The sequence below is a fragment of the Aspergillus campestris genome (assembly GCF_002847485.1).
Source record: "Aspergillus campestris IBT 28561 chromosome Unknown P168scaffold_15, whole genome shotgun sequence".
In the NCBI taxonomy this organism is placed as follows: domain Eukaryota; kingdom Fungi; phylum Ascomycota; class Eurotiomycetes; order Eurotiales; family Aspergillaceae; genus Aspergillus; species Aspergillus campestris.
In genome coordinates, this window is record NW_020194350.1 from 270,387 (window position 1) to 289,813 (window position 19,427).

General features: G+C 56.1%; 5 protein-coding genes across 5 annotated transcripts; 4 read left to right on the forward strand and 1 right to left on the reverse strand.

Moving 5' to 3' along the window:
• Positions 1-949: 949 nt before the first annotated feature.
• atg1 (serine/threonine protein kinase ATG1) lies at positions 950-3,937 on the forward strand (the record flags this gene model as incomplete). The annotated part of the gene is made up of 2 exons (XM_024836204.1): positions 950-3,737; positions 3,792-3,937. The coding sequence occupies 2 exons, from the start codon at positions 950-952 to the stop codon at positions 3,935-3,937; spliced, it is 2,934 nt and encodes a 977-aa protein (XP_024688885.1).
• A 1,010-nt stretch (positions 3,938-4,947) lies between these two features.
• Positions 4,948-7,009, forward strand: P168DRAFT_276181 (high affinity methionine permease; the record flags this gene model as incomplete). The annotated part of the gene is made up of 6 exons (XM_024835542.1): positions 4,948-5,050; positions 5,125-5,356; positions 5,427-5,880; positions 5,973-6,237; positions 6,297-6,459; positions 6,527-7,009. The coding sequence occupies 6 exons, from the start codon at positions 4,948-4,950 to the stop codon at positions 6,936-6,938; spliced, it is 1,629 nt and encodes a 542-aa protein (XP_024688886.1). The 3' UTR covers positions 6,939-7,009.
• Positions 7,010-8,753: 1,744 nt separating this feature from the next.
• P168DRAFT_300084 (terpenoid synthase) lies at positions 8,754-10,063 on the forward strand (the record flags this gene model as incomplete). The annotated part of the gene is made up of 4 exons (XM_024838389.1): positions 8,754-8,772; positions 8,964-9,318; positions 9,371-9,839; positions 9,896-10,063. 4 exons carry the CDS (start codon positions 8,754-8,756, stop codon positions 10,061-10,063), a joined length of 1,011 nt encoding a protein of 336 aa, XP_024688887.1.
• A 532-nt stretch (positions 10,064-10,595) lies between these two features.
• P168DRAFT_244028 (M1 family metallopeptidase) lies at positions 10,596-13,429 on the forward strand (the record flags this gene model as incomplete). The annotated part of the gene is made up of 3 exons (XM_024833903.1): positions 10,596-10,747; positions 10,795-13,165; positions 13,301-13,429. 3 exons carry the CDS (start codon positions 10,596-10,598, stop codon positions 13,427-13,429), a joined length of 2,652 nt encoding a protein of 883 aa, XP_024688888.1.
• A 465-nt stretch (positions 13,430-13,894) lies between these two features.
• On the reverse strand, positions 13,895-19,360 carry P168DRAFT_313480 (dead box ATP-dependent rna helicase). The gene is made up of 7 exons (XM_024839665.1): positions 19,179-19,360; positions 18,914-19,129; positions 18,759-18,862; positions 16,894-18,295; positions 16,182-16,343; positions 14,180-16,089; positions 13,895-14,085 (listed from the first exon to the last, which is right to left on the reverse strand). The coding sequence occupies exons 1-7, from the start codon at positions 19,245-19,247 to the stop codon at positions 13,920-13,922; spliced, it is 4,029 nt and encodes a 1,342-aa protein (XP_024688889.1). The 5' UTR covers positions 19,248-19,360; the 3' UTR covers positions 13,895-13,919.
• Between the last annotated feature and the right edge of the window lie 67 nt (positions 19,361-19,427).

A 19,427-nucleotide genomic window follows, 5' to 3' on the forward strand; every position in this document is an offset into this window, starting at 1 on the left:
GCGGCAGGTCACGTACGGTATTGGGCTGACATAACCAGGCACTGATGGTGATTGGGTGGTGGATGCCTGGCTCCACCGCTTATCTCTCCGCATTTGAGGATGGAATGAGAGTCTGGGAGGTCTGAATAGGTGGAATCGTATAAGTTGGGGGGATGGAATAGTGTTAGTGTAGTGTTATTATTGTTCTATCTTGTCTATTATTTGAATCAAATATTCTTATTCTAATTTCATTGTTATATATTTGATTGTTTGTAGGGAGTATGTATTTATAGAGGGTGAAGAGACCCGCTGACCGCCTAATCATCACGATCGTTATCGGCGGTCACATTACCTTCGACTCCGATCCTTGGTTGTTGCTTTCAACTCCTATCACATCATCTTTCTCTCTACTTGCCTCTTCTTCTTTCTCGACTCTACTTTATTTGACTCTACTTTATACTACTCTACTCGACTCTCCTCGACTATACTCTCCTCTAGTCGACTATACTACACTATCTACTCTCCACTTCTCTACGATCACGTCCTACCTCTACGGCTCCATCTACTACTCCATCTACTGCAGCGTCTACTGCGCTGTCTACTCCATCGTCACCCTTCCATCTCCACTCTCAGTAGAGCTTATCATCGCCGCAGACTGACTCCTCGACTTTAACTCTGAATTCCTTCCATCTCATCCAGAACGGACAACATTGTCCCTCGCTTGACTCATATCTCAGCCTGACCGGATCCACCCTTCCTCCTCCCTCCTCCGCATACAATCACATCATTTCGTTCAGTTCACCTGCATTGATCGACCCGCTTCTGCCTTCCTCTATCACTCTATTGACACCCCTATGGGCTCATCCGTCTCCCTCTCGTCGCTTCTGCTGTTGAGGTAGTTGTGTGGAGACGGGGGCGTTCGTTGGTTCCGGATCTCCCTCTCGGACACCGCCCACGCCCTGCTGCTGTCATGTCGTCGGCACACCCCTCGAGGAGGTCCAAGGACCCCTCCCGGACCGAGTTGGCCATTGGCCGCTACACGAGACTCGATGAGATCGGCCGCGGAAGCTTTGCCACAGTCTACCAAGGCGTACATACCGTGAGTCCCGACACTCCCCCGGAGCCTCGTCCATCGGATTCGCAGCTGACTGCTGGCTTGTCGCAGAAAACACGGACCTACGTCGCCATCAAGTCCGTCAACCTATCCAAGCTCAATAAGAAACTGAGGGAGAACCTCTCCTCGGAAATCCACATCCTCAAAGGTCTCTACCATCCCCATATCGTCGCCCTCATCGACTGCCATGAGACCACTTCCCATATCCACCTCGTCATGGAGTATTGCGCCCTCGGCGACCTGTCCCTCTTCATCAAGCGCCGGGATACCCTGGGCGACCATCGCTACACCCGGGACATGATCGCCAAGTACCCCAACCCCAAGGGGGGCGCCCTCAACGAGGTCATCGTCCGCCACTTTCTCAAGCAGCTGGCCAGTGCCCTCCAATTTCTGAGGGCTCGACATCTCATCCATCGCGATATTAAGCCCCAGAACTTACTTCTCTGCCCGTCGCCGTCCTCCTACAAGCACGCCAAGCCGCAGGTCGTCCCCTTCAAGGGCAGCGAGGACTCGTACAAGCCCACCACGGGCTTGGAATCCCTCCCCATGTTGAAGATCGCCGACTTTGGCTTCGCCCGTTCGCTTCCCGCCACGTCCCTCGCCGAGACCCTCTGCGGCTCGCCCCTCTACATGGCCCCCGAGATCCTCCGATACGAGAAGTACGACGCCAAGGCCGATCTCTGGTCCGTCGGAACCGTGCTCTACGAGATGGTCGTCGGCAAGCCGCCCTTCCGCGCCGCGAACCACGTCGAGCTGCTGCACCGCATCGAGAAGGGCGAGGACCGCATCAAATTCCCCGAGGAGAACCCCATCTCGAGCGAGATCAAGGCCCTGATCCGCTCTCTCCTCAAGCAGAACCCGGTCGAACGGTTGAACTTTGGGGACTTCTTCCTGAACCCCATCCTCGAGGAACCCATTCCGGGCATTGTTTCGGACGACACGTCCAACGTGCCCGCCCAGGTCTCGACTGCCGCCGAGCCGGGCGAGCCAGCTTCTCGGCCTCGGACAGCCACCCCCGTTAGTTCGAGGCGCGAGAAAGAGGCAGCGGCGTATGCGGAGAGACGGGATGAGTCAACTGGATATCCGTCCCGGCGGCATAGCACGCAGCAAGCCCGCGTGGGGACCCCGCCCGCGTCGGCGCCGATGCGCAGGGTCGGGAGTGCCGACCGCCCCGTCTCCAAGGGGGCTGCGCCCTCCACGCCGCCACAGCGCCCGAATCCCGTCGCCGTGGCCACCGCCCCGGGACGCCAGGAGTTCACGGATCGCCACGCGGCGGCCACCGCCGTGGAGCGCCAACGGAGTCGCAAGACGTACGGGACATCCGCGCCGGCCGACCAGCCCACCGACCCGTCCCAGGAGCAGCGGGAGTGGGCGGCCCAGGAAGTCGCCTTTGAACGGGACTACGTCGTGGTCGAGAAGCGGGCCGTCGAGGTGAATGCCTTTGCCGACGAGCTGGCCCATAACCCGCGCATCCACGGTGCGTATCCCCGCGGGGGACAGACGGGGGGCGGTGCACTGCCCCGCCGGTCCACCACGCAAGGCACGTCGGCGCCCGTGTCGACCTCGCCGCAGGGCGCGACCCCCGGAAAAGCCATGCAGGTGGTCCCGGGACGGTCGCGGGTCGACTCGACGCACGTCCGGCAGAACTCGTACGAGCGGCGGTACGCGCCGAGCCCGACGTCGGCCATCTCCAAGGCGCTCAACATGGCCAGCGGCCGGCTGTTCGGCGTGGGGTTCTCGCCGCCGATGGCCATCTCGAAAGGGGGGCGGTCGCCCCCGCTGGCGTACAACCCGTTCCCGGCGTACCCGTCCGCCCCCGCGCAGATGATGCTCGTGGGCGATTCGTCGCCCAAGGCGACGCCGGTTATGGATGAGGAGGCCAAGATCGTGCAGGCGATCGAGGAATGTGCTACCCGCAGCGACGTCGTGTACGGGTTCGCCGAAGTCAAGTACAAGCAGCTCATTCCGCTGGCGCCGTCGATGCAGCCGCCCGATCCGCGGGGCAAAGCCACCGACCGGGACGCGGGCGACTCGACGGACGGGGGGCTTACGGTCGACGCGGTGGTGACGCTGTCCGAGGAAGCGCTGGTTCTCTACGTCAAGGCGCTGTCGCTGCTGGCCAAGTCGATGGACATCGCGGGGGCGTGGTGGAGCCGCAAGAACCGGGGCGACTCGTTTGGCGACGCGGCGACCACGCGCAACGACTCTAGTAGCGCATTGGTGGGCAACCGCATCAACAACGTGGTGCAGTGGGTGCGCTCGCGGTTCAACGAGGTGCTCGAGAAGGCGGAGTTCGTGCGGTTGAAGCTGCTTGAGGGGCAGCGACGGCTGCCGCCGGACCACCCGAACCACCCTGGCAACCTGTCGGTCGACTCGACGATGGCCTCGGGGGGGTCGATGGACGTGGTTGTGAGCCCTGGGGTGACGGCAGAGAAGCTGATGTACGACCGGGCACTCGAGATGAGCCGGGCGGCAGCGATCAACGAGCTTACGAGCGAGGACCTAGCGGGGTGCGAGATAGCCTACGTGACGGCGATACGGATGCTAGAAGCGGTGCTCGATGAGGAGGACGATGCGCGGCCGACCAAGGGCGATCGCCGGCCTGATGGGGGAGCGACGGAAGACCGCCAGGTGGTTATTAAACGTATGTCCCTATCTATTCATTTTCTATATAAACAAACCCGCTCACAGTGTCTAGTGGTGTCTAGCATCCGCTCGCGATTGGCGTCCCTTCGGAAGAAGCTCGCCGTGTTGGCAAAACGACATACGCCGCCGAGCGGGCCGAGCAAGGGGCTGGCGTCACACACGGCCCCTGCATCCCCGGCCGGCATCCCGTCTCGATAGATGGCTGCCGTCACCGATTAGAGTTACCCTCATTTACCCTCGCAGCATGCGGGACCATGCTGCGCTGATGTCTGTCTTTTGGGTTTGCTTTCGACTATATGTAATGACGATGCTTTTATTTGCTTGCTGTTTTTTCTATTTGGACTACGAGATATACGCCGGACAGGATGCATTGTTCATTTGGCGTTAGTGGGGGATGGGATACAGACTGCCAGCCAGGTTGGATATGATTGATGACTTGGGTCATCCGGTGTTAGGTTTTGACTTGAATTATCTGATGTGGTTGACTGCTGATGCGCGTGGGATTGTATAGTACATAATCCATTATACATCTACCTACTACTTACATATGGTGACAGACTAGACTTAACCCAGTGGGTCTGACAACCACCACCACAACTACGGCCTCCGTAGAATTCACACAATGTCAACATTAACCCAGCGATGGCGTGATTGATTTCTGTGTGTCATGGGCCATCGGGGACTCGGGCAGACTCTGGGTCAAGTGGAGCCTCCGACGGAGCCAAGACCGCGCCTTTTGCCATTATCGCTTCGGGCCCTGAGAAGAGAATTCTGCATGGGGCTTATAATTGGCTGAGGGATTTTAGATGGTGGGTATATACGCCGGTAGACAGATGGATGGGATCTTTGATGGCGAATTTGGCTGTCAAGCTGAGCTTGCGGGCAATTTCTTTTCTTTCGTCTGTCATTCATTCTTTATTCTTCTTGACTCTGTCAGAGTTAACCGTTGCCGAGTATAGCGACTGGTAGTCATCTCTGGCTACTATATACTCATTGAAGACGCGATCGCTCGTTTGCGTCTATATACACGTCACTATTGTCTGGGATTGGATTGCATCAAAACTAACCCTAGCACACCATACACTACATTATCCCCGCTACGACTCGATAGCGGTATATAACTCAGTCGGAAACGCCTACCGAGTCTACGTTTATACGTCTATACATCTACACAGAGACAAATCCCTATAGGGATAAGGATAAAGAAAATGACCGACGCGGTCACCGAATCCGCCTACCAAAAGGGTCTGATACCCGACGCGAAGCCAGTCGACGACGCGCCGCGCCGAACGGACGGTGTTTCGCAGCTCTGTATGCTTCCCTCTCTTTATCACCGATTCTACTACGGACAGCACCGATTCCACGAACAAAGCTAACTATAAAAGACGAAGGAAATGTCTTCGACGCCACCCCCGACGACAGACGCCAGATCGGCGTCATCAGCGCCTCGTTCCTCATCTTCAACCGCGTTATCGGCACGGGCATCTTCGCTACCCCGAGTACTATCCTCTCGCTGTCAGGGAGTGTTGGCTTGTCGTTGATTATGTGGGTTGTGGGAACGTTGATTGCGATGGCTGGGACGGCGGTTTATCTTGAGTGGGGGACTGCTATTCCTAAGTATATCCCTCCCTCCTCCTCTTCCATCTCTCTAGAGGAGAGTAGGACATGCATACTAATAAGGATGTAGGAATGGCGGCGAAAAGAACTACCTCGAATACGTCTTCAAAAAGCCCCGCTTCCTCGCAACAGCGATGTTCGCCTCCTACGTGGTCCTCCTCGGCTGGGCAGCCAGCAACAGCGTCGTCTTCGGCGAATACATCCTGAACGCAGCAGACGTGGAAGTCGGACGGTGGAACCAGCGCGGGATCGGTCTGGCCTGCGTGACCGCCGCGTTCCTCATCCACGCCACGGCCGTCAAGTGGGGTCTGCGGTTGCAGAACTTGCTTGGTGTGATCAAGCTCGTTATTATCGTGTTTGTGGCTGTGGCCGGCTGGGTTGCGCTTAGTGGGCGCATGCATCTTGAGACCCCGCCGCATAATTTCCGCAATGCGTTTGAGGGGACGACGGGGAGTGGGTATGGGATTGTGATGGCTTTGTATAACGTCATTTGGTCGTTTATTGGGTACTCCAACGCGAACTATGTATGCCCCCCCCCCCGCCTCCCCTTTCTATACACCGACAGACATTTTGAGAACAGTCTGGGAAAAGGAACAAGTTGCTAATAGCTATACAGGCCCTAAGCGAAACCAAGAACCCAACCCGCACGCTGAAGATCGCCGCTCCTCTCGCCATCGGCGCCGTCGGCATTCTCTACATGCTCTGCAACATCGCGTACTTCGCGGCTGTGCCGAAAGCGCAGTTCCTGGAATCCGGACAGACCGTCGCGGCGACGTTCTTCGGGAACATGTTTGGCGCGCGCGCGGAGAAGGTGATGTCTGTTTTTGTGGCGCTTTCTGCGTTTGGGAATGTGTTGTCTGTGATTTTCTCGCAGGGACGAAGTATGTTTCTTCTTTTCTATGGGGTTTCTTTGAGATGATGGCTAATGGGTTTGTTATAGTTGTGCAAGAAATGGGCCGTGAGGGTATCTTGCCCTTCAGCAAGCTCTGGGCTAGTAACAAGCCGTTCAATGCCCCCGCGGCTGGACTGTTCGAGCACTGGGTTGTGTCGGTCATTATCATGCTTGCTCCTCCGCCAGGCGACGCCTACAACTTCCTCGTCAAGTACGTTTCCCTTCCCCCCCTTTCCCTCCACCTCTCCCCAATAGACACCAAACTAACAATAACCAAGTCTCATCTCCTACCCCCTCTCGATCGTCAACTGCTTCGTCTCCGGCGGCCTCATCTACATCTACCTGACGCACAAGACCAACTTCCCCGACTGGGCACCAGGAATCAGAGCCACGCTCCCGGTGACGATCTTCTTCTTCCTGTCGAATTGCTACCTCGTCGTCGCGCCGTACGTGCCGCCCACGCCAGACCAGAACGTCTACAAGGAGCTGCCGTACTACCTGCACTGCGTGGTGGCGGTGGCGATCTTCGCGCTGGGCGCGGTGTACTGGGTTGGATGGTCGGTTGTGTTGCCCAAGCTCGGGGGGTATCTGTTGGTGAAGGAGACTGTTGTTGATGCGGACGGGTGGTCGAGGAGTGTGTTTACGAAGTTGCCGTTGGGGAGTGAGAGGGAGGTTGGGGATTTGGAGTAGATGGTTGATTGGGGGGAGACCAGCTGGTCTGGTCGGTTTGTTTATTTGTTTGGATTGTTGATAGATTTGCGATGTTGGATATACAGTATGTTGAGTATATAATATTATTATCATTGGATATGATACCGTTCAATTACAAAGTATACTATGTATTAAATCCACTAAGTCCATACTAATACTAATAAAAAACAGAAATAAAAATAAAAATAATGATAAAAAAGAATGTCCCAACGCTCTATGGAAGCCCATTCAGATTATAATCATGAGCCCCTCAAACGGGTTGGTCACGGTCTGGCAAGCTCTTACCATACTATAAGATATAATATAGATAAGACAATGCAGCTGCCATAGACAATAAAGTCCGACAGACGCAGGGGTGGCTTGCGTGAGAATGTATATGTATGGAGGAGGAAAGGAGAGAAGGAGAGATTTTGCAGAAAGACTAGGGGGAGATTGATGGTCAGCTGACGGGGTTGCCCTAGCCCTAGATACTTGGCCTGATGTCTATGCCTGAGGTGTGTATTGTCTAGGCTTGGTGCCTGAGGATTGGTTATGACGTCATTGTTGGTCTTATGCATCAACATCAACCCAGCCAAAGACAATCCTCATCAAGTAGCACTACATGGATTCTGGATGGATGTTGCTAATTTTCACAGTATCATGGACAAGGAGTAGTAAATCTATCCAGTCTTTCACGATTGAAGCTGTATTGTCTGTTGATTTACTATAATACAGGCGAAGTAAGCATCTCCGTCTTCCACTAGGCAGGACGGTCTCGTTTTTGAGAACTGGACCCAAACTATCTGAGCTCCTCTCTTCTCCAAGAGTTACAAGAGATAAGCTGACCCGGTGAGTTAGAAATTTGTATTAGATTTGGTCTAGATCATTATAGTTGGGTCCTATTCTCCACAGCCACTCGTAATCCTTCTACACGACCTGTATGGTTGCTAGATAGGTCTTGCTAGATTATGCAGCTCCATATAACCCTAAACCATCGTCAGCCAGCAGTGCTTACAGCGTTGCTTCAGGTGGATTGGGGCGGATTCTAGGTGGGGTTGGCCCCATTCTGGCCGGTTGGGGGCTGCAGAATCCGTCTCGGACCGAACCCGGTCAGATTGCGGATTCAATATCAGATTGATATATGAATGTAATTGTTCTAGCTATCTAGATTCGACAAGTAACTTGGTTGCTCTCTTCTTCTTTTCTCATCATCTATATTGGTCAAAGTAAGTTGTTGATATCAGTCAGTTAAGCGCTATGCCAACGTTGGTCAATATTGGTGTAGCGAAGATAAGTTATAATGAAATGCTCAATTATGTCTTGGCTCATAACTGAACATGTCAGCTCGATTGCATGTCCTAGTGTAGATTGATAATCTCACTGTAATCACTAATGTTAGTGTGTCAATACCTGCCTAACGGCTAGTTTGGGGGCGGATCCTTATAGATCCACACCAGTTTCGAACATATATTATAGTTATACTATGCACATAGGAATCTATACTATAAGATAACAAATCCTGATCCTCGCCCAGCCCCGTTCGGAGTGACCCGCCCCCGGCCCCAACCGATCCGTCTGGGGGGGCGTCCGGGGCTTCCAGGCTGTCCGCACTCTAGCAATCGAGGCTTATAATCTATAAATATGGCTGGAAGATATTAAATGATATAGTTCTATTATTATCCACTTCCTCGAACTTTATACTAAGAGATTATAGTGTTTGGGGCCATGTAACTCGGTAGAGCCAGTTACATTCCACAATGGTGACACCACTGCAGTAAAGACATCACGAAACCTGTCCAGGGTGGGAAGGCTTACATGAATTGTGGGTATTCGCGTGTGGGATAGCTCTACAGGTTGCTGTTTATCAATAGAGTCTAGGATATATAAAGCTTACGGTACTCGAATAGTTATCAGGTATATAAAGCTCACTCAAATAATTATATAAAATCCAAGCAACATCCCCCAATCCGTGCCAGACTCCAAATATTCATACATACCACTTTATAATGAAGTCCATACAGGTAGAAAGCGCCTTCTCCTACCATGGCCTTGAAATCAACAAGGCCAACCACACAGAGGTCGTCAAATCACTCATCAGGAATTTCCTGGACGATGTCCAGTTCGACCGCTCCCTACCATTTCTCAAAGACCATGAGCAGGAGGTCGCAACGTGGACCTACTTCAAGAGTTTGAATCTTGGGCCACGGAATGAGAAAGCCGTGGAAAAGGTCCTCAAGCTTTCTTCCACGCTGGTCGAGCAATCTTATACTTCCCTGCCTTTTGAGGTTCGAGTGATCTGTACGATACAGGTTGTGTACATGTTTCTGGTGGATGATATTGCCGATGACTTTATGGAGGAGCTGCGGTGCTTTGGCCAGAAGTATGTTCACTTGATCAAGGACTGTTTTATTGATGATCCTAACGTCCTACAGTTTTATTATGAACAACGGCCATAAACACCCCCTGCTCAGCAGATTCGACAGCCATTTACGATATCTGGCTCGGTATTACGGTCCGTATTGTCATTCGACCATCATCAAGTCGATCTTCGATTATATAAACGGGCGGATTATCGAACACGAGATGGAACAAACCCGCTTCACCTTTCCTGCCGATTCGAGCTTAATGCCTGTGTTTCTCCGGGGGAAAGTCGGCGCTGCGGAAGTCCTGGTGGCAATGCTATGGCCCAAGACTCTCTTCCCGGAGGACAAGTACTTGATGCAATACTTTCCGATTACCCAGGAGCTGATCACGTTCATCGACTTCACCAATGACATCCTGTCGTATTATAAGGAGTTTGTGATCCGAGACGAGAAGGGGAATTTTGTGTCGAATTTCGCAGAGACGCATAACATGACTTATTTGGATGTGTTACGGCATCTTACCAGCTATACTCCCAAGGTCGGTTCCATCTGACAGTCCACATAGAGGGATTGAAGCTAACTTATACTCTCCAGGTGTTGATGTCCGTGTACAAAACCCTCCAAGATAAAGAATCCCTCCTCCATCCCGTACAGGACTTTGTCAACGGCTGGATCATGTTATGTACGGCGCATCGACGGTATCACCTGGTGGAGTTATTTGCGGATGAGGGATACTTGCCTCCGTATGATGAAGATGCCTAATCTGTTATTTAACTCTTTTAATGTATATTATTCACCATTATACCCAGTAAACACGAAGTTGAGAGAAGAATGCGTCAGGTGATGTCCGTGCCCTAACTCAGGCACCTATGTGTGGCTGCCTGACTTCCTGGTGCCTGAGTGCCTGACTACCGATCTTAGTAGGCGGTGAGGCACTGACCGCCCGATACCCCCCGGCAATACGGACCGATTGTTCGATTTCTCCATCCAATTGACGTTGCATCGCGTCTCATTGTTCTTCTCCATTCATCTTCTTCCTCTTCTTTCTCTCCGTCATTCGTCCAAGTGGGGTTGTTTCTCCCCCTCTTTCGGATTCATTGGGTTCATGCGTCGCTTCCCCTCCCCCCGCTTACCGCTGCTCTCAGCATCCTCCCTCTCGCGTCCGGTCCGCTTTTCTCGCTCCCTCACCTCCGCTGCTCCCTCCGCTGCTCACCTCTCCCTCCGTCTTCCCTCGCGTCGTGCTCCTCGTGCCCCTCTTCCACAGGTTTTCAAGCGATACTGCTCCTACCGCAGAATGTGCAGCTCGCGCCGTGCCGAGGTGCCTTCGGGCTCCACCAACATCCAGGGCCGTGAGGTCCTCCCCACCAACGTCAAGCCCGTCCACTACGACCTCACTCTCGAGCCCAACTTCGAGACCTTCAAATATGATGGAACTGTGGTGATCGAGTAGGTTCATACGAGAAAGAAGATTAGGTCCAAGCTAACAGATACAGCCTCGAGGTCGCCGAAGATACCACCTCCATCGCCCTCAACGCCAACGAGCTCGACATCCAGAATGCCGTCGTCTCCGCCCAAGGCGCCGTCGTCACCTCCTCCCCCGAGATCGCCGTCGATGCGGACAGCCAGGTTGCGACCATCCGGTTCGCCGAGACCATCCCCGCTGGGACCACTGCCCAGCTGAAGCTCGCCTTCACCGGTATCCTCAATGACAACATGGCCGGCTTCTACCGCTCGTCCTACAAGCTGCCCTCCGGCGAGACCAAGTACCTCGCCTCCACGCAGATGGAGCCCACCGATGCCCGTCGGGCCTTCCCCTGCTTCGACGAGCCCGCTCTCAAGGCCAAGTTCACCGTCACTCTCATCGCCGACAAGGACATGACCTGCCTGGGCAACATGGACGTCGCCTCCGAGACCGCCGTCGGCGAGACCAAAAAGGCCGTCCGCTTCAGCACCTCCCCCCTCATGTCCACCTACCTGGTCGCCTTCATCGTCGGCCACATGAACTACATCGAGTCCACCGCCTTCCGGGTCCCCATCCGCGTCTACGCCACCCCCGATCAGGACATCGAGCACGGCCGCTTCTCCCTCGACCTGGCTGCCCGCACCCTCGCCTTCTACGAGAAGGCCTTTGACAGCGACTTCCCCCTGCCCAAGATGGACATGGTCGCCGTTCCCGACTTCAGCGCCGGCGCCATGGAGAACTGGGGTCTTATCACCTACCGCATCGTCGACGTCCTGCTGGATGAGAAGAACAGCGGCGCCTCCCGCAAGGAGCGCATCGCCGAGACCGTCCAGCACGAGCTGGCCCACCAGTGGTTCGGCAACCTCGTCACCATGGACTTTTGGGACGGCCTTTGGCTCAACGAGGGCTTCGCCACCTGGATGTCGTGGTACTCCTGCAACAGCTTCTACCCCGAGTGGAAGGTCTGGCAGACCTACGTCATTGACAACCTGCAGAGCGCTCTCTCCCTCGACTCGCTCCGCAGCAGCCACCCCATCGAGGTTCCCGTCAAGCGCGCCGACGAGATCAACCAGATCTTCGACGCCATCTCCTACTCCAAGGGCTCCTCCGTCCTGCGCATGATCTCCAAATACCTCGGCGAGGAGACCTTCCTGCAGGGCGTGCGTGACTACATCAAGAAGCACGCCTACGGCAACACCGAGACCGGCGACTTGTGGGCCGCTCTGGCCGCCGCCAGCGGCAAGCCCGTCGAGCAGGTCATGGACATCTGGACCAAGAACGTCGGCTTCCCGGTGGTCAGCGTCACCGAGGACCCGGCCACGTCGACCATCCGCCTGCGCCAGAACCGCTTCCTCCGCACGGGTGACGTGCGCCCCGAGGAGGACACCACGCTCTTCCCCGTCATGCTGGGCCTGCGCACGCAGAACGGCGTCGACGAGAACACCATGCTGCGCGACCGCGAGGCCGCCTTTCCCGTCCCCAATCTTGACTTCTTCAAGCTCAACGCCGACCACTCGGCCCTGTACCGCGCCTCATACACGCCCGAGCGCCTCGCCAAGCTGGGCCAGGCCGCCGCCCGCGGCCTGCTGACGGTCGAGGACCGCGCCGGCATGATCGCCGACGCCGGCGCTCTCGCCGCCTCGGGCTACCAGAGCACCTCTGGCATGCTGTCCCTGCTGCAAGGCCTCGACAGCGAGACCGAGTTCGTCGTGTGGAACGAGATCCTCACCCGCGTCGGCAGCCTGCGCGCCGCCTGGCTCTACGAAGACACCACCACCAAGGACGCCCTCAAGGCCTTCCAGCGCGCGCTCGTCAGCGCCAAGGCCCACGAGATCGGCTGGACCTTCACCGAGAACGATGGCCATATCGAGCAGCAGTACAAGGCTCTCCTCTTCGGCAGCGCGGGCCTCGCCGACGACCCCGTCATCGTGAAAGCCGCACAAGACATGTTCGCCAAGTTCGCCGCCGGCGACTCCAGCGCCATCCACCCCAACATCCGCGGCAGCGTCTACTGCATCGTGCTGAAGCACGGCGGCGCCGCCGAGTACGACGCCGTTCTGGACCGATCCCGCAACGCGCCCACCTCAGACGAGAAGACCACCGCGCTGCGCTGTCTCGGCGCCGCTGAGGATCCCGCCCTCATCCAGCGCACGCTGGGCCTCGCTATGAGCGACGAGGTCAAGAACCAGGACATCTACATGCCGCTGGGCGGTCTGCGCAGCAGCACCGTCGGCATCGATGCCCGTTGGGCCTGGATGAAGGCTAACTGGGATGCGCTGTATCAGCGTTTGCCTCCTGGTCTGGGTATGCTGGGCACGGTGGTGCAGTTGACGACGGCTAGTTTCTGCACGGAGGCGCAGTTGAAGGATGTTGAAGGATTCTTTGCCAATAAGGATACTAAGGTAGGCCCCCTCTTCTTCCTTCCCTTCCCTTCCCTTCCCTTCCCCTGCTTCTTTCATTCTCCCTCCCTTCTTCCCTCCCTTTCTCGATATTATCCCATTACTATACGAATATAATACTAATGCTAATAATAATAGGGCTTCGACCGCGCCGTCGAACAAAGCCTAGACGCTATCCGCGCCAAGGTCCACTGGGTGGGACGCGATCGGGGCGATGTCAGCTCGTGGTTGAGCGCGAATGGGTATCTGGGTGGTGGGAAGTTGTAATTGTCTTCTCTTGCCTTACCTGATTACCTGATCTGAAGTCTATGTAGTATACATAGGTAGATCGATTGATCAGGTCGATCGATCTGATCGGATTTACAGAGTCATAGATACATCTCTTCTCTCTCTTCCTCTCTTCCTCTCATCACTTCTACTCTCTATGTATGTGGACGTGTGTGTGTGTGTGTGTGTGTGTGTGTGTGTGTTGCTCTTCACTCTCATACTAGTAGTCGTCCTCTTTCGTACTACCAATAGATTTCTCTATCCAGAGCTGCATATAACTACCATCTATCTATCTATAAAATAACACCACTACCAATTCATCCCTGTCAATTCACCTCATACAATCTATACACACACATACATATCCCCTACATCTATACAATAGACACAACCAACACAACCAACAAAATAAAGAATTGAATCCATTCACGTATTTATTTATTTATTCATTCAATTAAATAAGTTCAGAAAGTGAAAGTCAGATAAGTAATCACCACCCCTTCCCAAACGGCTCATCCTTCTTACTAAATCCTCCCCCTCCACCACCACCACCACCGCCGCCGCGATTCGGCTTCGACTGCGCGGCTTCGTGCTTGCGCAGGTCCTCCGGGACGCGCGAGATGGGAGATTTCATGAGCATTTGTTTGAGGTCGTACCTTTATTATCATCATTAGCATGCTTTCTTTGGTTGATAAGGGTAGAAAACGATAGGGGGTATAAGGATAAAGGGGGGAAAGAAGGAAAACATACATAACATCCGAATCCTCACTCCCCAAGAACGTAATCGAAACACCGCTCTTGCCCGCACGACCCGTACGACCAATACGATGCGTGTAGCTCTCAATGCTGGTCGCCATGTTGAAGTTCACGACGAGACTCACGTCCGGAACATCAATACCACGACCCGCGAGGTCCGTAGCAACGAGTACATCTGTAGCGCCGCTACGCACAGAGGCGAGGGCCGCCTCACGCTGGTCCTGCGTTTTGCTACCGTGCAGTGTGACAGAGGAGTATCCCCACTGTTTGATTTCGCGGGCGATGGCGTCGCAGTTGCGCTTGATGTTGACGAAGACGATGATGGGGGGACGGAAGTCGCGCGAGGCGAGGATCTCGCCGAGGCGCTTCTTGCGCTTGTCTTCGCCGGAGATGAGCTCGACGCGCTGCTCGACGGTGTCGACTGCTTCGCCGGCGGAGCCGATTGTGACGATGGCTGGGCGGCGGAGGTATTTGCGGGCGATGCGCTCGACGGCGGTGGGCATGGTGGCTGTGTACATCATTGTTTGGCGGTAGTGGTGGGAGCGCATGAGGGAGGAGTTTTCGGCTTCGTCGGTGTCGGGTTTTTCGTTCGTTACGGGGAGGGCGTCGAGGATTTTGTTGACGGGTTCTTCGAAGCCGAGGTCGATCATGCGGTCTGCTTCGTCCATGATGATGTAGCAGCATTGGGAGAGGACGAGCATGCGGCGCTCGATGCAGTCGACGAGACGGCCGGGGGTGGCGATGATGATTTCGGCGCCGTCGCGGAGGGAGTAGGCTTGTTCTTCGAGGGAGTGGCCGCCGACGATGCTGACGACGTTGAAGCCGAGGGGCTGGGTGAATTTTTTGGCTTCGATTTCGATCTGCTGGGCGAGTTCGCGCGTCGGGGCGAGCACGATGGCGTAGGGCCCGTCGTTCTTGCGCCACTCGAATTCTTTGATGCTGGGGAGCTCCGCGATGTAGCAGAGGAGGGGGAGGAGGAAGGCGGCTGTTTTACCGGAACCGGTGACGGCCACGCCGATGAGGTCGCGCGATTGCATCGCGATGGGGATGGCGGCGCGCTGGATGGGGGTGGGCTCTTTGTAGCCGACGCGGTTGACGAGCTCCATGAGCTGGCTGGGCAGGCCGGACTCGTCCCATGAGCGCATGGGGTTGGGGACGGCGCCGCCCTTGGTCGCGATGTTGAAGTCCTCCTTGAAGATGCGCCAGTCGCGCTCGCGCATGTGCTCGAGTTTCTTCTCGCTCCAGTGCTTGTCGAGCTGGTTGCGCGTGCTGTCCTCGCGGCGGCGGCGCTCCATCTCGAGGATTTCGCGCGCGCGGATACCGCCCGCTTCGCGATCGCGGTCTTCCAAAGCTCGCGCGTACTTCTTCGTCAGCGAGTCCGCCACATCGTCGCCGAAGCCCGCCAGCCGGCCGCGGCCGAAAAAGTTGGCTTCGTGCCGGTGCTGGTACAGCGGGTTGTAGTCGCCGCTGGTGTCTTCCTCCGCGTTCCACTCGAAGTTGAACTTGCGGTCTGTCGTCCGCTTGCGCTTCTTCTTCGCGGAGAAGTTCGACGTCTGGTCTGCTCCCATGTACCGCTGCTTCACGAGCGCTGCCTGTGCAGTAGTCTCGTCCTCCTCCACGGACCGCTTCTCGCCTTTCCTGTCGCGGCCTTTGCCTCCCCGTTCGACTGGGCGCGTAGCTGCCGGCGCCGAGGGGGCGTCGCTGTTCCGCATCGCGCGGGGGCCTGTTGGGACTGATCGACTATCGCCATTGCGGGGGTACGAATTCGAAGAAGTCTCCACGCTGTCGTCAAAGCCATTCCCATTCGACGGGGTTCCGGACTTGCCCTTGCGGTCCGCCTCGACCTCTTTGGCGCGTTTTTCCAAGGCGATCTTTTCTCGTTGGGCTCGCGACAGAAATTTGGGCTGTTTGTATGAAACCATCAGTATCAATACCAGTATCATCCGACTTGAAAAGCCGGTCGTGATCAGCCATATAGTATAGACAGATAACCAACCTTAGCAGCAGCAGCATCCGCCTCCCTCTTCTTCCTCACCAAATCATCCACACTCAACGGCGTAGCCGCCGGCTTCTTCCCCCACCCGAGCTTCTTCTTCTTCGTTTCTACCGGTGGAGGCGCAGGCGGTGCATCTTCCGGCGGCGGCGGCGGTGCGGACACCTCGGGGGCGGCGGAGGAGCGGCGGAGTCCTCTGGGGGAGGCGGAGGCGGTGTCGGAGGACGCTCGATCGGCGAGGGGGGAGGGAGCCTCGTGGGATCCGGCGTGGATCCGTCTGGTACGAAGCCGTTCATGATGGGTGATGTGATGGTTATGATGATGTTGGAGGTGAGGTTGGAGATGGCGTCGGTCTTGGAAATTCTGCGGCGCGGAAGATGCGGGGTCACGTGATATCCAACCGGACAGTCACCTTGGTATACAACAAGTCTGATAATGACTACATGTTTGGAAAAATGGCATCTACATTAATTCAGACTACCTAGCATTAAAGTACAGTGAAACGTGCCCAAACTCATAAGTCCACCCAACATCACATGAGGTCATCGAGAGCAACCAAAACAACCACCTCGCAGTCCAAACCGGCTACAAGATGGGAAATGAAACAGGAAATGTTCTACACGGAGTAGGAAGGGAATGCGGGGGGAGGGTTAGAAATGAAACGATTTACGGAACGGGGAATCATCACGGTCAACGGGTCAACCACCTAGGCTACGCTGCCGTTGACGGGCTCCGGCTGCTGGTAGTAGGCGTAAGGGTTGGGTTGCGGGGTTTCGCTGGCCGCTGCTGCCGCCGTCGCCGGGTCCGGCACTGGGACCGCCGGGGCAGGGGTGATCGGGGCCGCGGTCTGGGCCTCCGCGCGGGCTTTTTGAGCTGCAGCACCCGTCCGGGCCTGGGCCACGGACGCCGGGCCGTGGACTTCCCGGTCCAGCGTCATGTACTCCTTGGCGGCGTCCTTGGTCCCGCGCTCGAGGAGGTAGACCATGTAAGTCTGGACGAGGTCCTTGACGACCTCCAGCGGGAGCGAGCTCTTGGAGCGGATATCGTTGACGACCTGCTTGATGCGGTCGTACTGCACCTGCTCGGTGGATTCGCTGGTCGGCTGGTACAGCTCGAACAGGAGGTAGCTGCTCCAGAAGGCCTGGCTGTCGAGGTAGTACTGCTGGTTGGTCTGGTAGACCTGTCGGGCCTCCTCGGGCGAGCCCTTGATCTTCCAGAGCAGGCGGGCCCACTCCGCCACGAGCGCGGCCTTGGTGGCCATGTCGGACTCGGGCGAGTCCAACTGGGTCTTGTAGACCTCGATGGCGGCCTCCAGGCCCCCCTGGCGGCGGGACATGTTGGCCAGCGACACGATGGTGTCGACGTGGTTGGGCATGTTGATGAGGATGGCGGTGTGGATCTCCTTGCCGACGTCCACGCGGCCCACCATCTCCTCGAAGTAGGCGTACTGCAGGCGGATGGCCGGGTTCGCGATGGGGACGTACAGGCAGCAGGCGCGCTGGTAGATGTTCCGCACCTCCTCCTCCTTGTCGGCCTGGGAGGCCATCCAGCGGGCGTAGCGCTGCCAGAATTCGTCGTAGTGGGCGCAGGTGACCAGACAGCGCTCGTAGAGGAACTGGATGCGCGGGTACTGGCCCTCGGACTCTTCAAAATCGAGGTACTTTCGCCAGTTGACGAGCTGGCCCTCGTCGAGCTCGGTCACGTGGAAATAGGGGCGCTTGATCTCCGACTCGTACGTCCACCGCTTGGTCGTCTCGGTCTGGGTGCGCGAGAAGATCTCAAGGTGGTGGGCGTCGACGCGCAGGCGCAGATCGCGCTCGATCTCGGCCTCCGCCTTGGCGCCGGGGGCCACCTGCGCCGAGGCGGCGTCAAGTTCGGCGCGGAACTGGGACAGGACCTCCGGGGAGGCCAGCTCGGCCACGGGGCGTGTTTGCGCCAGCTGACGGTAGCGCTCGAAGTAGCGGGCGTACTGATGCATGGGGATGTGGATGACGCGGCCGAGGATGCCAAAGATCTTGTCGACGGCCTCAACACGCTCCTCGTATTCAATGTACTTGTCCCAGAACGGGTGTGCCAGGAAATCCAGTCCCACACAGGCGACACCACGTTCGAACAGTCTGCATCATGTTAGTCCGTGATCCGGGGCATCCACCAAACACGACTATGGGGGAAGGGGAGGGCAGGTGACGGGAGACAGGAAGGAAGGGCAGGATGGCAGACATGAGCAGTAATCTTCAAGAGCCCAAACATTTGAAACGACGAAGGTGACCAGAACATGGCAAAAGACGAGCAAGCCCCCTGCATCGAGCGCAGAGGGGCATCCACCGAGCAAGAAGTCACAGCTGGAGTCGGTGCAAGGAAACAGGTGCTTGATATCAAAAGATCAAGGGAAAGGAGACAGCCTGAGAAGCCACGGGTGAGAAGTAACTCCAGCACGGTCCAGGTAAGGCATCTCACCCATCAGCACGGGAACTGTCGTTGCGTAGGAATATGCTGCTTCGTTCGCGTGCTGCTGTATGGTTACGGGAGGGGGAGGAGAGGGGAGGAGGGAAGGAAGGAAACCAGCTATATACTACTTACTCTCGGATCACATCAGGGTCGTGAGAGGTTTCGGCTTTGAAGGTGCAGTAGTTTGTCCAGAGATCGACGGAGGGGGAGATGCTCGCGACGCCTCGTTCGTAGACCTGCCTTCCTGTTAGCACCGACCGAAGCGGAGTTGAAGTCAGAGATCATACCATATCTGCCGCCTCCGTTCCTGTGATTGAGAACTCCAGATCGGCATATTTCTTCCAGTATCCGAACAACAAGGGGAATTTGGCGAGGAAACGATCGTAGACATTGCGCACGGTGGTGATGGCCTGGGGGTTGGAGTTGCGGTTGATTCCACCTTCGAGGGCCTCTGCGGCGCGAACGAATCGTTCCCAGGTATCGAAGTTATCAGGGTCATCAGTCTGAAGTCAAGTCAGCATAAGTGTCTATCTATTTCCATGAGGGACATACCAATTCCACCTCGATCTTCCTCAGCTCCGCATTCTCCTCCTCGGAGCCGCCATAGAGGTAATCCGCCATGATGGCTAGTATTCGACTGAGTGATGAACAATAATCTGCTTGAGGGATAGATAGGAAGATGACAATGACAATAACAGACAATAACAGGGGATAGAAGGGGGAGAGAAGATCGATGTCGCAAGGAAGCAAGACAAGATAGTCGGGAACTGAAGGAGTCTTTCCAGCCACTGGAAAAAAGCC

Coding starts and splice junctions, on each gene's coding strand:
- P168DRAFT_313480 (XM_024839665.1), bottom strand. CDS start 19,247: ATGGCGGATTACCTCTATGGCGGCTCCGAGGAGGAGAATGCGGAGCTG. Junction 19,130..19,178: donor GGAAGATCGAGGTGGAATTG/GTATGTCCCTCA, acceptor ACTTGACTTCAG/ACTGATGACCCTGATAACTT. Junction 16,344..16,893: donor CGGAGCCCGTCAACGGCAGC/GTAGCCTAGGTG, acceptor GCCGCCCCCGAG/GTGTCCGCACCGCCGCCGCC.